Source organism: Piliocolobus tephrosceles, chromosome 16 (genome assembly GCF_002776525.5).
Source record: "Piliocolobus tephrosceles isolate RC106 chromosome 16, ASM277652v3, whole genome shotgun sequence".
NCBI lineage: Eukaryota > Metazoa > Chordata > Mammalia > Primates > Cercopithecidae > Piliocolobus > Piliocolobus tephrosceles.
Window position 1 is genome coordinate 57,858,047 of NC_045449.1, and position 15,173 is coordinate 57,873,219.

The window sequence follows — 15,173 nt, forward strand, 5'->3', positions numbered from 1 at the left end:
TATCTACTAAAAATACAAAAAAAGTTAGCCAGGCGTGGTGGTGCATATCTGTAATCCCAGCTACTCAGGTAGCTGAGGCAGGAGAATCACTTGAACCTGGGAGGCAGAGGTTGCACTGAGCCAAGATTGTACCACTGTACTCCAGCCTGGGTAATGGAGTGAGACACTGTCTCAAAAAAATAAATAAATAAATAAATAAACTTAAGACACTTGAATGAAATTATATGAGGCCTGAGATTTGCTTTGAAATAACCTGGGGAGGGGAGAGGGTGAAGGTTAATACTTGTTGAACCTAAGGGATGAATAAAGGAGTGCTCGTTATAGTGTTTAAACATTTATGTATTATATATTTGGAAATTCCATAATATAAAGCTTAACAATTATGGCATATCCATATGAAAGAATACTATGGTCATTGGAATTTTAGAACTTTAACATGAAAGATACTTAGAATATCATGTACAGTTGAAAAAAAAAAGCAGGTTCTGAAACTGTATATATGGTTAGATTCCAATTATACTTTTATATATGAAGAAAACACTAAAACATCAGCCATGATTATCTCTCTGTTTTAGGGTAATAGGCAATTTGTTTTATTCTTTGTCCTTTTCTATATTTTCAAAATCTGAAAAACATTAAATGAAGACTCTGGATAAAGAGAACAAACGTCTCTACCTGGAAGAACTGGAGCTGCTTCTCTAGGCTCCAGAAGAATGGGTGTTTCAGCACGTGCTTCGCTGAGGGGCGTTTCTGAGGATCCATCGCAATCATCTTCTCTATCAATTCACGTGCAATGACGTCTTCTATAAAGGAGGAAAATAAGCAACTCACGATTACCAGTCCAAAGTCACAGGGAAATACCAAAACTTTAAAAAGCTGCATACCCTCTCATTTATGACTCTATTCACAGGAATTTATTCCAATCAAATAATTAGGAACAGACACAAAACCTCAGCCAATGAGGTGAGTCCTCACTGCATGGTTTGTGAAGGAAGTGACTGTGAACATCCAACATCAGAGGCCTGAGTGGATACATTACTGTGCCTCCCTATGCTGGGCCATGAGCTGTTAAAATGCGGCTGTGGCTAAATATGGATTGATGTGGAGAGACATTCGAGGTGACGTTGCAAAACATGCATGTTGCAAAACAGGATGCAGGATTTAACCATATTTTTATAAAATATGCATACACGTCTAGATAAATGACTAGAATAACGTATATGCAAAGGTATTAATAGCCATCATTTATCCCTGTATAATGGGACTATACGGGCCTTTATGCTAATCTGTGTTTTCTACAATAAGGAAAATCAACCATAAACAAAACAATAATTTAGTTTAAATTTTTTCAAAAGGCAGCATTGGAGTGTCATGGGCCAATTACCAGTAAGGAAAACCTGAAGTCTGAAAGAAAGACTTGTTGCACCCACACCAGGAGACCAGCCCAGCAGGGTGAGGATAAAGCTTGTCTGTCCCCAGCCCAGCATGGACCGCACCTGCTGACCACTGGCCCTCACAAGAGAGAAGACAATTTGTCTTCCCAAATGCCAGTGCAGGAAGGGACCACAGATTATTTAACCCTCATGTCACCAGGTAGAAAAAGAAGGTCTCCAAAGGGGGCTTTGCCTAGGTCACACAAGTAGTTGGTGACCTGGAGGAATCTTGGAGTGTCTCAGCTTTAGAAGGTGGTGCCCCAGGGATAACCCTGCCAACCCTCTACCAGATTTGGCACAAGTCTGTAGGTTCCTGAGGCCTGCGGGGTGAGCAGCTGGGGCGCCAGGGCCTCTGTGAGTGCAGAGGTGGCACCAGCCCAGCTCTGCAGGGCCACCTGAGGCAGCTGAGGAGCTGCTCCCAACCCCGACCCCTGGACTGCTCACCGTGCTTCTCTGGGTGCAAGCACTCGAGGCTGCAGGCACCCAGGAGGATGTTGGCCTGCCGCTGCAGGGACTTGCCAAAAGGGTGGCTGCCCTCAGAGATCACGTAGTAAAAGACGCAGCCTGCAGAAAAGATGTCCACCGTGTAGGTCTGAAAAGAGACATGAGGCGTGAGAGGTGTGGGAGCAGAGTTTTCATCCTCGCTCACAGCCAGGGAGGGAGGAGCACTGCTGCTGCTTCTGCCACCTGGAAGGTGTTCTGGGAGAATCAGCTGATATATGTGAACTGCGCAGAGCAGTGAGGGGTAACCTGCAGCACTGCATGGGTGTCAGAAGTCACAGTGGAGAAGCTGGGCTTGGAGCCACCTGGAAGCCCCTGGTTCCCTCTCATGTGAGATGTGGACACTGACAGCATGCTCCTCATGGGGTTGCTGTCAAGAGAGATGCATTAGCATGCAAAAACGGTTGCTTGCGACAGTGCTTGGCCCATCAAAAGCTCTCCTGGCTGTTATATATTCCTTACCCCCAACATGAAAGTGCTCACAGGCAGGGTCTCTGTGTCATTGCTTTCCTGCTGTACCCCCAGAGCCCAGAATGGTGCCTGCACACAGTAGGTATCAAAATTGCTAATAAGTGAATAAAACAGCTTATGATTCAAAAACAGCCCCAGAAACAAACTATCTGACAAGTTACCAAGGAGGTCATTTTTGATGTTAATCCGAGAAAGCCTCTCACTTATGCCATGAAACCATTCTGTGTCTACAGACGAGCTTCCTTTGAGGGAAATGTACGTTTGTATTTTTTAGCTCATGCTACCTGGGGTGTAACACCAGGGTGGTTCCTGAGCACAGCTCAGGTCCCTGTTACTAGGCCCCGCCTCTGAGATTCTCCACCAGGTGAACTGAGGGTCTAGTGAGAGGAACCAGGGGTTCACTGCCTCCCATGCTGGAGGAGACACACCTTGAACAACACAGCACTCTCAGCCTCACAACAACATCATGAGGTAAGCAGAGCAAATACTTTCATCCCCAGATGAGAATGTGGACAGAAAGGTTGCATGACAAGCTCAGGGTCACTGCTGGATGTGACAAACCAGGATGAGACTCAGGTCTTCCAATCCCCAAACCTACCATGCTTTATTCCACCTCACCAGATTTTCCCTTAGGAAGGCGCTGGATTCGGGCCAGGAGGAACATGGTCACCACAGCTGGAGCTCGCCCCTGATTCCCAGAGCTCTCCGGGTCTCCCACGCCCCCTACACTCTGTGCAACCTGCTGTCCCCAGCATAGTCAACACTAAGGTGAAGAGGCATCTTTCCAACCTCCCTGGCCCCAATTATGTTCCTTCCCAAACTTATTGTTGCCACTTGTCCTTGTAATTTGAATATTCCATAAGCTGTTAAACATGAGTGTCACGAATTCTGAGGTAAGCTGAATCTTTAGAAAGACTTCACAAAGGAAAGGGCATGGTTACAAGAGCTGTTGCAGCATTCGGTGTGGTGGATTCAGCTGTAAGGGACTGGGTCACGAAGCGTTAAAAACCAGGCTTCTGCTCTCAAATCGCTTAGGAAGCGTTTGAAGTGTCCAAGCCTCCATGCAGAAGTCATGGAAGTGGTACAGGAGTGTGCTTAATGCAAGGTGGAAAATGAGGACTCCAGTCAGTCAGACCCAAATCTGAAAAGACCTTAGCCTACAGTACAAGATTTCTATGACTTAAGGGCTTATATTACTTGAAGTTAAAATTAAGTGTTACGGCATGTGTACGTGTTTTTATGATTCTTCACTGTAACTGACTTCTTTGATGAACTGACCAGCTGCTGGTCCTCAGTGAGCTGGGTAAGAGAGGACCATATCTAATCCACTCAAGATGGCTGACCCATCCAGGTCTCTATCGGGCAGTGTCCAAGGTGAGCCTCGGCGACCTGTGCTAGAATAAGGTGCTCAAATGTGAGTGCACTCCTAGCAAATGGATGCAGAAGCCAGCTTGAAGGGGTTCCAGGTTGACCAAATTTGGAACAATTTGTGTATCAAAAGAAGTAAATAACAAAAAAAGGATGAAAATGGATTATAACATTAGTTTCAAAATCCTTGAGCCCATAGTGATCAAGAAAAAAAAAAAAAAGAGAGAGAGAGAGAGAAGAAAGTGAAAAGAAAGCTCTGCTTTACAGAAAAATGCCAGCTAATAATGCAGAAGAATTTCTACTGAACTGAGTACTTCAGGCAAGGGTGATCGCCACATGCTAAACCACTGCGTGAGTGACTGTCAGTAAACAGGATATCACATTGTGCTGAAGGATCACCCCAAATACTAACAACAGAGGAGGAAATGAACCCTTATGATAGAAAGATCAGCTGTAGCATCACTAACAGGAGGTGATAACAATCTTACAGATACAATCTGCCATCACATGCTTGCTGATGCAGAGACCTGTGATCTATTCATGCCAAAAACATTTAACTTGAACCTAATCAAGCTTCTACACCTAACTTCTGGTTTCCAGGAAATACGATGAATACAGAGAAATGTTCAACGTTGTCATGAGGAAACAAGTAAACAAATCAGAATGGGGCATTTTATAACCCACTGCCTGGACTCTTCAAAATGGAACTTCAACATGGAACAAAATATAGGTAGAAAGATGTGTAAATTCCAGGAGACAGAATCAAATGTAATGCAAGACACTTGATTCTATCCTGGTATACAAAACCCAGTAGGTGTTGAACCCAGTAGGTAGCTAAACACCCAGCTCTATAAAAGACATTTGGGGACTAATTGGGGAAATCTGAATATGGATTGAATATGAGATGATGGATAGAAACAGCATTAATTGTTGAGGTGGGATAATGGTATTGTGGTTGGAAACACAATGTATTCCTTAGGAGACACGTGCTGAGGTCTTCAGGGGTGAAGGGTCAGGATGCCTGCTACTTATATTCAAATGGTTCAGTAATAGGTAAAGATAAAGCAAATGTGGCAAAAGTTTTAACAAACGTTGAATCTAGGTGGAGGTACACAGGTATTCATGTTAACATTCTTTCAGCCAGATGCTGTGGCTCACATCTGTAATCCCAGCACTTTGGGAGGCTAAACCTGAGCCCAGGAGTTTAAGACCAGCCTGGGCAAAATAGCGAGATTTCCCTTCTAAAAAATTTTTTTCTTTCAATTTTCTCTATGTCTAAAAATTATCAAAGTAAGTTGAGAAAACAAAAAAATTTAAAAATAATGAAAACTTGAAGTTTGCTCACGCTATGCAAGTCCTGACTTCCCAGTTCACCAAAATTAAAAAGGGGTTAAAAAGTGATTGATTTAGCTGGGTGTGGTGGCAGGTACCTGTAATCCCAGCTACTCAGGAGGCTGAGGCAGGAGAATCGCTTGAACCCGGGAGGTGGAGGTTGCAGTGAGCTGAGATCACGCCACTACACTCCAGCCTGGGTGACAGAGTAAAACTCTGTCTCAAAACAAAAACAAACAAAAAAACAAACAAACAGAAAACCAACCAACCAACAAAACAAACAAACAAACAAAAAAACAAGTATTTGGAAGAATAGGGAAAAAAAAAAAGATAATTGCCCACATTTGCCCCTTTAATCATCTGAACATGAGATGACATAGAAAGTTCACACAGAAGCTCTTGGTGAAAGGAATGCCATTCTCCAGCTACAAGGGCACCAGCCCCCAAACCTGGAATTTAAAGGTTCTACTCCTGAAGATACAATGGGCTGGTTCTGTAGTTTTCAAAGGGCCATAGCCTATTACTCACAGGGTTCTCCTTACAGTCTTCACTCAGCATCTCTGGAGCTATCCAGCCTTCTGTGCCAGGCACCCCAGATCGGCGGCTGAAGCTGTGCCTGCCCGCTGCCAGCTTCTTGCACAGGCCAAAGTCAGAGATCATGGCCTTGATCTTGCCATGTGCATTGGGCATGGATATGAGAATGTTGTGGGGCTTTAGGTCTCTGTGAACTAATAGAGAACTCCAGATTAGTCCAATGCTTACCAGGAGCAACCCCAGGCCTCCTCCTCCAACGGGGAGTATGTCCTCGTCAGACTCCCAGGATGCCTGCCGCCACCTCCACAAGCTCTGGTATTCAACTATGTAGGATTCCTCCTCAAATTCTTACACCACTCATCTTTGCTACTGGTGATGTAGCCAAGAGATTGAACAGAAGCAAGGTCTACCCAAGCTACTGGTTAGCCCCACCTGGGCCACTGATTACCCCTACCCGGGCTGCTGGCCTGGTAAAGCATGGCCTCTCACCGATGTTGAGGGAGTGAAGGTGGGCCAGGCCCGAGGTGGTCTGCTGCAGCAAGGTGATGGGCTCCAGGCCGAGATGCGCAAAGTCCTTCTGCTCCACATACTGCAAAAGACATGACAACAAGGTCACGGCACACAGTCCTCAGGACTTGGCCCCTCAGCTCGTTCTCTTTGATACCATTTTAAGAAAGAAGCGGGAAGTTCTACTGACAACATTCTGTCTAAATCTATATTTTCCAACAAGGAGCAAAGCTCCAATCTACTAATTTACAATGAGAAAGATAAGAAGGCAAGAAACTCAAGTTCATTGCCTCATATAGGTAAACCTACAAAGGAATCCAAATGATACTGATACAGTTTCAAGGTGAGCCTGGAAACTGAGCAAAAGGAGTTTGCTGGATGATCTTAAAGCCTGGAGTTACCAACCGGCATCCTTCAGGCCCACACCAGCCATGACTGAAGATGGGAAGAGCAACTGTCCAGGTTTCCTGGAGGCAAAGAGGGAGAGACACGCCAACTGCAAGCAGACTGCCCAGGCACGCGGCGGGGACCACCCTGTTACAACTAGGGGGATGAAAATGCTCCACATTTTGACCGCTTATGTGGTTAAATGGGTATAGACATTTGTCAAAATTCATCAAGCTGTACATTTAAAATGAGTACAATTCACTGTAACTTTTTTTTTTTTTTTTTTTTCCTGACGGGGTCTCACTCTGTTGTCTATGCTGGAGTGCAGTGGCACAATCACTGCTTACTGCAGCCTCGATCTCCCAGGCTCAAACAATCTTCCCACCTCAGCCTCCTAAGTAGCTGGGGCTACAGGAGCACAGCGCTAGGCTTGGCTAATTTTTGGTTTCTTTGTAGAGATGGGTTTTCACCATGTTGTCCAGGCTGGTCTCAAACTCCTGAACTCAAGTGATCTGCTCACCTTGGCCTCCCAAAGTGCTATGACTTTAATAAAGTTAACAAAATAAATAAATAAATAAATAAATCCACCTCTTGCAGGGTGGCTGCACACAGCTCGATGGCAATGTACTGGAATTGCCGGTCCTTCTCCGTGCAGAAGTAGCGGATCACGTTCGGGTGTTCATCTGATTCTCGCAACAGCTGGACCTCACGGTCTGCGAAGCTAAAACACTCGGGGAGGATCCTCTTCACGGCCACATCACGGTTGTCAAACATGCCCCTGCGGGATGAGGAGCAGGAGTTGTGTCTGGTAAGCACGAGTCAGGCTGTGTAAACGAGGTGAGAACCTGGGTCCACAGCATTCAACTACTGCCTCCCAGCCTAGAGGGCCCCGACTGACTGCCTGGTGGCCCCGGAATCATGCTTCTCTCAGTGTGCAAGCTCCCTGGAGGCGGGACTCCAAGTGCCTAGGTCACTGCTTTGACCCTGCTGTGCTCTGAGCCTGGCACCAGGCTCGCAACCTGAGGGCAGGGGGCTAGCTAATCCACTCACCGGTACACAATTGTGCCCTCAGCTCCGTGGCCCAGGACGTCCTTGGGACAGAAGGAAATTTTCCCAACTATCACCATGCTGGTTTCCTCATCTGGGACAAAACAGGAAAAAGAGAGATTGTTTCAAACAGATTATCACCTAAAGAACCTTGAGGTTAACGTGGTGGCAAGCTTCCTGACCTCAGATTAAGAGATGGGATTTAAGAGGCACTGCACCCCAGACTGCTGCTCAGGAAGAGCCTGCCGGGCCCGCTCCCCATATACACCCAGGGCTGCCTCTTCCCCCTGCCCCTGCATTCTGTTTCTGCCTTTACCTTACTGTGTGATTGCGTATCTTAAAACCTTCTGGAAGGCAGGGATTCTCCATAGCGTTTCATATACTTACACATATTTATTGTGATATGGTTAGAATGGTTTAATAGTTAACAACCACCACGAAAGTCCACTGTAAAGATCTGCACTGAAACACTCAGGAGGCGGCGGTGGACACGTAAAATGAGGAGACTGCCTGGGACAGAGGGCTCTGAGGTCCCCACACCAGCTCTGTGCCAATTCCCTCAGAATTGGGGCTCTGACAACTGGCTTGAGCCAACTTCCACAGAGGAAAGCAGATCAACTGTGACACTTTCACACTTGGCCACCGGCTGGCCCTGGGAACTCTCTCCAGCCCAATGGGCAGCTCACCTCTGGTCAGCCGTGACACCCAGCCCTTGTGGAGAAAGACAGGGGGATGGCCAGGGTGGTCCCCAGAAGGCCCTCTGAGGGGGAGATGCCAAGGGATGGGGCAGAAGCCTTCCTGCAGAGACCCCCAGAGTGCCAGTTAGAGGAGAACACAGTGAATCCCTGAGAATGGCACTTTACAATCTTACGGAGACTCCTTGGACTTCTCAGGAGGTGCTCGAACGGAACACGAAATAGCATCAAGATGGCAATTGGCTTTACCTCCGTCGTCTTGTTCCAGGGAGGGGCTGCCGCCAGCCTTGGAGGCAGAGCTGCCGGAGCAGAGCGAGTGGTTGGAGGCCCTGGGGGACGTGTTGGGGCTGCTGGTGCCCGAGCTCTCTGAGTATGGGCCAGATGTGTCCAGAAGCTCGCCGTCCTGAGCCGTGTCTCCAGGTGGGTGGAAGGGCAGCTGCTGCTGCTGCTGCTGCAGGAGCTGAATCTTCTCCAGTTCCTTCTGAAACTGCTGGTGCTGGAGCTGCTGCTGCTGATGCATGCTCTGGGAAGAGAAACCCACATCCAGACAGGGGCAGCTGTTCCCACACGGAAACAAGCAGCTGGGAAGTGACAGGTCCCAGTGGTGGAGGGAGCATGTGTACTTTATGTGACCCCACAGGGCACAAAGAGACCAGTGAGAAGGCACCTGGAGGCAGAATCGCTTTGACGACTGGAGGTCTTTCTGCCGAATGGTTAGATCCTCGCTTGTACGGCCCACTCCCCAACCCTAGGAGCGGCTGGATGGCCACCAGGGGAAGGACTGTGTCCTAGGTTGAGGGCTGTGCCAGTTTCATTTGGTTCTAAAATTCTGTGATTTTTATGAAAGTCTGAGAGTTGTTGCAAAGGTGAAACCAAACAGAAGTACAGGTAGCACGGCTGAGCCAGTGGTGGGTGGAGGCAAGCCCCAGGTTTGCCATCTACCATGTCTGTGTGTTGGCGAGAGGCTAGCGCACAGATGCTCAGTAGTCCAGAGGGGCAGGTGAGGAAGCGGTGGTCCCCTGCACACACACTGCCAGGAGGTGGCAGTGGGGCTGACACATGGGGAGCCTGGCTAAGGTCCTGCTTTCCCCTTTCATCCCACTGCCTTCCCCGTGGCCACATGCCTCTCAAATACCTGAGGATTCATTCTGTAATTATCTGAAGTAGCAGCGATCTGTGATTATCCCTACCCATGTCCGGGAGGTGGACTGAAGGGACTTCTGTGAGCCACCAACCCACCAGGGAGTCATCTCTCCTTCCCTCCACCACGGGATGGAGTCCTGGAAATGCTGCCTACTAGCTGGGTACCCGTGGGGAAAGTAACTTAGCTTCTCAGGGTCTACTTGCTTCCTTTGTGGACAAAAGAAAATCATTATTGACCTATGAGGTCAATAATAATGACCTCATAGGACTGAGTGAGGTGAAAAGTGAAGCCATCAGGTGCGGACGCGCCAAAGGGGAGTGCCGTAAAGGGTCTGTCATTCCCTATCCTGGGCGGGTCATTAGCTCCCTGAGCTCAGGTAACAGCGTCTCTGAGCAACCTGCTGAAGGACCACTCTCCTCACACACTTCATCCCACCCACAGCCTGCTCCGCTACGGAGCCTGCTCATTTCCAACTAGGAAGTAATGGAATGGTCATGCTGCCTTTTTCACACAAGCTGATCTCACGGGCAGCTTGTTTTTTCTTCTATTGGTTCTTCTCCCCAGCAGACGTTCTAATGGCAGTTTTTAAGAGAGGAAAGGTCTTCATCTATTATCCTTATTCTTTAAAAATACAGATAACTATTCAAAATCATCTTTGAGCAAGGCTTATACATCAGCTCTTACTTGAAAAACACTAAGATTTAGGTACCAAATTGTCCTTTTCTGGGAGGCTAGTGTCTCTTTAATTATGTTTTTGAAGATAAACACTGACTTTTAAATGGGGAACGAAATGTGCTGGTTGTTTTTGTCTGGATCTCACTGACGTGAGGCGACAGGCAGAGAAGCCCGAGAAACAGGTGGAGGGCAAAGGGGAAGTGCTGAGCTTTACCAGGGGGTAGGTGATGATGAAGGCCACCCAGCCAATCAGCAGGAAGGTGCTCAGGATGATGGTGGCCACATCCTTGAGCACGGAGTCCACGGGGGCCTCGGGCCGGGCAGGGGCATGGGCGGGCTTCTCCTCCACATCCCGAGACACGGTGGTGGGTGCGTTTTCTGAAGTCTGGTCAACCAGGTTGATAACCTTGCATGGGAGAGAGTTGCGACATCACTGCAAAATTTGTATGCAGATACAGATGAGGCCAGCAATCAAGAGAGGCAATCACTGTTTACAAGGATATGGCTGTACTGCAGGGTGTTGTGTTTGTTTTAAGCTCACCAAAGATCATGTAGGCAGATAATTGTTGCCTCCTTCAAAGCAATTGCTTTCAGAGACCATGCATCTTTGCAGTGAGGTTATCATTATTCAAAAATAGTTTTTGGAGCAACACTTTTGGCAGGTGTCTTCAGACCCTACTTTTTTTTTTTAAATCCTCAAAAAGGCAAACACTTCCTCCTTTGATGGTAGGTTCAGTATTTGGGAAAACTCTGAAGTCATCTGTAGCAAAGTCTGGTGAAAAATTGGTATTTGATTTAATAATACTATTTCTCATTAAAAGGAAATTCGCACGTATACGGAGACGCATGGCTAGAAAGTAATAAAGCAGTTTTGTGTTGCCTGTAAACCGTCAGTGCAATCCCAAAAATATAATTTATTCCAGTAGTCCACTATTTCTTCAAAGTTTTTAAGAAGCATCAGAAGCGTTTGTTAAAGAAAATTTAGAAGCCCAAAATGAAATCAGATAAAAATGGAGCTTCCCTAGAGTTCCTCAGAATCTCCAAGACTTCATGGAACATGCATTTAGAAAAATGCATTGATTCATTCTCAAATATCTAGTATTCCAGGTATGCTGCTATCATCTGCCCAACAAAACTAACACAGCCTCCCCAGCACATGCTGAATTTCCCACATGCTAAATTTCCCGCACACTCACACCATTTCACCCCTCCCCCAGATGGCTGCCTAGAATGTTCTTCTCTCCCCTTCCAGGTGTACCCTTCTTGTTCGCATCTCTCCCACAGTGCCTCCCACATTTTGGGGGGTTTGTGGCCTGCAGAGCGTAGAGGAGGCATCTGGGCATGTGGCCAGGGACATGTGTATGTCTCATCACCATACAGATGCACCTCAGAGTATTTTAATACTTACTTTTTCAAAGACTGTTATCCAAGACTAGATGGTTAAATGTAAAGATCTGACCTCTGGGCGTTAAATTAAGGGCACTGTCTTTTCTTCTGTATGTGTTTATTTTCTAAGTGTTCAATAATGAATATGCAGGACTTTAATAAGATTATAGGACAATGCTGTTTGAGATTGCTGTTTTACGAATCAACGTATTTCTCCAACCGGGCTCCCTCCATAGATGATGGTAAACAGATACTGGGCCCTGGAATCTTCAAAGTCCACAATTTCCTTTGTCTCTGGATAAAATCTAAATCTCTCAACCGAATTTGTTGTGCTTTTGGTCTCTGCATTAGTCAGCCATTCTCTTCTTCTTCTGACCCTGCTCATGTAGCCCAGGTGTGTCTCTGTCCCTGGGCCCTCCATGGCAGGGCTGCCGAAGCTGCCAAGCCTGAATAGCTCGCTAAGCCTCAGACGTCCCCTCTTCCCCTTCCCTGGCCATGTTGAGTTCCCTCCTGCAGAGCCACCCTTCCACCTCCTCCACCGGCTCTGTGCCCCAGAATGCTGAACTGTATGGACCAAAGCAATGGCCTCCTCAACCCCCCGTCGTTTCTGACTGGGTAAAGCTAACAGGGGGCGCCAGCAGAGGAGAGAGAGGAAGGAGAATGAGGTTGACTTCTGTGGGGCTGCTGAATTCCTCAACTGATGCTTTCAGCTCCTGGTCTGGAGTCCTTTCTACTCCCTCTCCTCTGGCTTTAGGCCAAGGTGTGCTGAGAGAGCCCCTAGAACTCTGCGCAAATAGTCTCAGGCCACTCTCTGTCTGCTTCATAAAACTTCAGGTCTCATCACTTCTTCAACAATTTTTTTTTTTTTTTTTTTAGCAGTAAGGTCTTGGTATATTGCCCAGGCCACTCTCAAACTCCTGGGCTCAAGCGATCCTCCTCCCTTGGCCTCCCAAAGCACTGGGATTACAGATGTGAGCCACCCAACCCAGCCTTCAACAACTCTTAACTCCTCCACAGGGCTTGTTTCAGGCCCCGTAACATGGTTCCTTTTTACCCATGCGAGCCCATTTCCTACTACTTCCTGCTTTGTAGCCTCGGGTCTGGCCTGGGAGCTGGGTACACCAGCATTCTTCCCACCTAGGCCTTTGCCCTTGCTGTACCATCCCTCCTGTGCTCCCTTGCTCCCTCCACTTGGCCAAATCCTACCCATTCATCCAGGTCCAGGTCTAGCTTGGTCCTACTGCCTTTCCTGCACCTTCCTTCACGAGTTGCTTCCTATTCCTCTCCACTAGCCCTTAACCATTTATGTTGTTTGCTCTGGATTCTGGTGCATTCCTCTTCCCTTCCAGACTAGGCTGCACGCTCAGGAGGCAAAGTCAAAGTCTAATGCCTCACCTCCCAACACCTAACACCAACAACCCCCTGACTCACTTCCTCAAAGCTCTTTTTCTCTGAATCAGCAGGAATCACATTTTCCCGATGTTTGGGCAGATTGTTGGGGAATCTCTCCAGCATCTTGGTAGACGCAGACAGTGGGGTTTCATGGTGGCCTATGAGAGGAAACAAAACCTTGAGTGAGAACAGGTTCCCGAGCTGTGGTGGCACTCAACGCTAAACTTAGGCAACAGGTGCTACCCACTGAGGGGCCCGCAGTGCAAACTCTCAGCAGGACTGCAAGTTAGAGAAAATGAGTGGCAGTTACCAGAAAATTCCATCAAAGCAGGACCTTTACTACTTGATGGCAGAAAACAGTATTCCGTGTCTCCTACTGAGGAGCAAAGAAGTGTCCTTGTCATGATAGGGATCAGGACATTTGGGATGCACCAGACACAAGGCTCATGGGACTGCATGGGTCCAACCCACAGGTGAAGTATTATGAGGCTTCATTAAAAGTTCAAGGAGTTCTCCTTTCAATGCTTTCCCCTATAACGTCACTCTTCTATGGCTGCCGAATTCCCATCTTGGTATTTAAATTGCTCAGGTGGAGTTCTAGCCCTACTATTACGTAAATGTGAGCTTCCATCTGGGAAAGTGGTACATTACTTGCAAGAGAGCAGTAGGACACACCTGCTAGATGGATTGGGCCATAGCTCACTCCGCGTTCATTCGCTGTTCACTACACAACTATTGCATGGCTACTGAGTGAGCATTCGTTACGCATTTATTGAGCATCTATTGTGTGCAATTACTGTAAGAGATACAAAGCTGACTAGAATAAGGAACTGGGATTTGATAGGGCTTGATAATCCATTCATCTCTAAAAATGAGTCCACATACTGCCACAAAGAGCCAGGTCACTTTTTCAGATTAGGCTGCCAGCAGCCTGGCTGACTTTCCTCTCTGTTCTCTTGCCATGAGCAGATCTCACTCTGACTCACATCTCTTTCACCTTATGATCTTTCCATTGTTCCCCTAAACCTATCAAAGATTTCATGACATACATGCCAAGATGACAACAAACAGAAACTACTCTAAGCAATGTACATTTCTTGATCTGGAAAATTCCTCTTTGATTCCCCATCTTTAGGTCAGTTCTCTATCTACAACATAATATCGTTCTTTAAGGGAAACCTACTTTTGTTTTGAGCCACCACTACTTTCTCTTGTGTACCAAGGAGCTCTGAGACATGCTTTGCTTGGGAGCAGGATTTCTCCATGTGTGGTCTGCCCACTTCAGACCTCTGAATCAGACTTGCTGGTAGGGCCCAGGAATCTGAACGTGAGTATGTGCGGGTAACTCTGAGGCTCACTAACAAGAGATCTATGGTCTAAGAAAAGTGAGGTGTTCTTCCACATGCCACGCTGCGCAGCAGTGTTCTGCCCTTCCCACAATACCCACTCAGTGCTCAGAGTCCTACCTGTCTGGCAGGACACCTGCCAAGAGACTGCTATGGAAGGCATTAGCCTGCATCCCCCTAGTCCTCCTGTCAACCTTCTTGTAAACGGAGCTGGGCCTTCACTAATATAACACTGCACATGCTGGACCAACCACTGTACAACTTTACTCATGAGACCGCTAAACATTTTGTACAAATACTACCTGGTCTTCTTGACGTATTCATCTATCATTATCTCTTAGGTCCAGACTCTAGAGCAAAAAGCAGATGACTAGGCCCTGTCCCAGACCTACTGAATCAGGCTCTCCTGGGCTTATATAGGCCTAGTTAACTAAGCTCTGATGCCGAAAGCACCCAAGGTCAGGGCCATGGCTCTGGGGCAACCCACAGACCATGCCTCTCAAGCTAATTGGATCCTTGTATTTTCAAGATTAATGACAACCTGGAATATCTTTAATGTTTTCCACAAAGAGAAAATGAAAGGACACATTTGGACACAGAAGGGTCCTCGTCAACAGGAGACACTGCCACAGTCTCAGTGCCATATTTTAAGATGATGAGCTTTGGAGCTCCTCCAAAGAGGCTTTCGAATTGTGGGATCCTTACACTTAATAGATTCCTTATACTTTGCTGTTTTCGCAGTTTTCTTACTTGGACAACCTTTCCATTTTAAAGGGATCTCATTTTACAAGTTAACCATGAAGACTCCCCGCCCTCATATTTTCTGTATTCTCATATATACACATTTCCTTATTCTCATATATACACATCTTCTTAATCACTGATGGGCAGTCTGTGAGCCCCTTAACTGGCCCGTAATGCTGAGCAGCCTTGTAATTACAATAGCCTCTGCTCA

General features: G+C 47.0%; 1 protein-coding gene across 2 annotated transcripts in view; it reads right to left on the reverse strand.

Annotated features, from left to right (window-relative positions):
* ERN1 (endoplasmic reticulum to nucleus signaling 1) overlaps nucleotides 1-15,173 on the reverse strand; it is a 91,998-nt gene that overhangs the window by 8,125 nt on the left and 68,700 nt on the right. For both annotated transcript variants that reach the window (XM_023212065.1, XM_023212063.2), the window contains 9 exons: nucleotides 12,912-13,030; nucleotides 10,309-10,500; nucleotides 8,525-8,798; nucleotides 7,584-7,674; nucleotides 7,122-7,311; nucleotides 6,129-6,228; nucleotides 5,634-5,833; nucleotides 1,878-2,025; nucleotides 676-803 (listed from right to left, as the gene is read on the reverse strand). In XM_023212065.1, coding sequence (XP_023067833.1) covers nucleotides 676-803; nucleotides 1,878-2,025; nucleotides 5,634-5,833; nucleotides 6,129-6,228; nucleotides 7,122-7,311; nucleotides 7,584-7,674; nucleotides 8,525-8,798; nucleotides 10,309-10,500; nucleotides 12,912-13,030 — 1,442 coding nt within the window. The remainder of the gene's footprint in view (nucleotides 1-675; nucleotides 804-1,877; nucleotides 2,026-5,633; nucleotides 5,834-6,128; nucleotides 6,229-7,121; nucleotides 7,312-7,583; nucleotides 7,675-8,524; nucleotides 8,799-10,308; nucleotides 10,501-12,911; nucleotides 13,031-15,173) is intronic.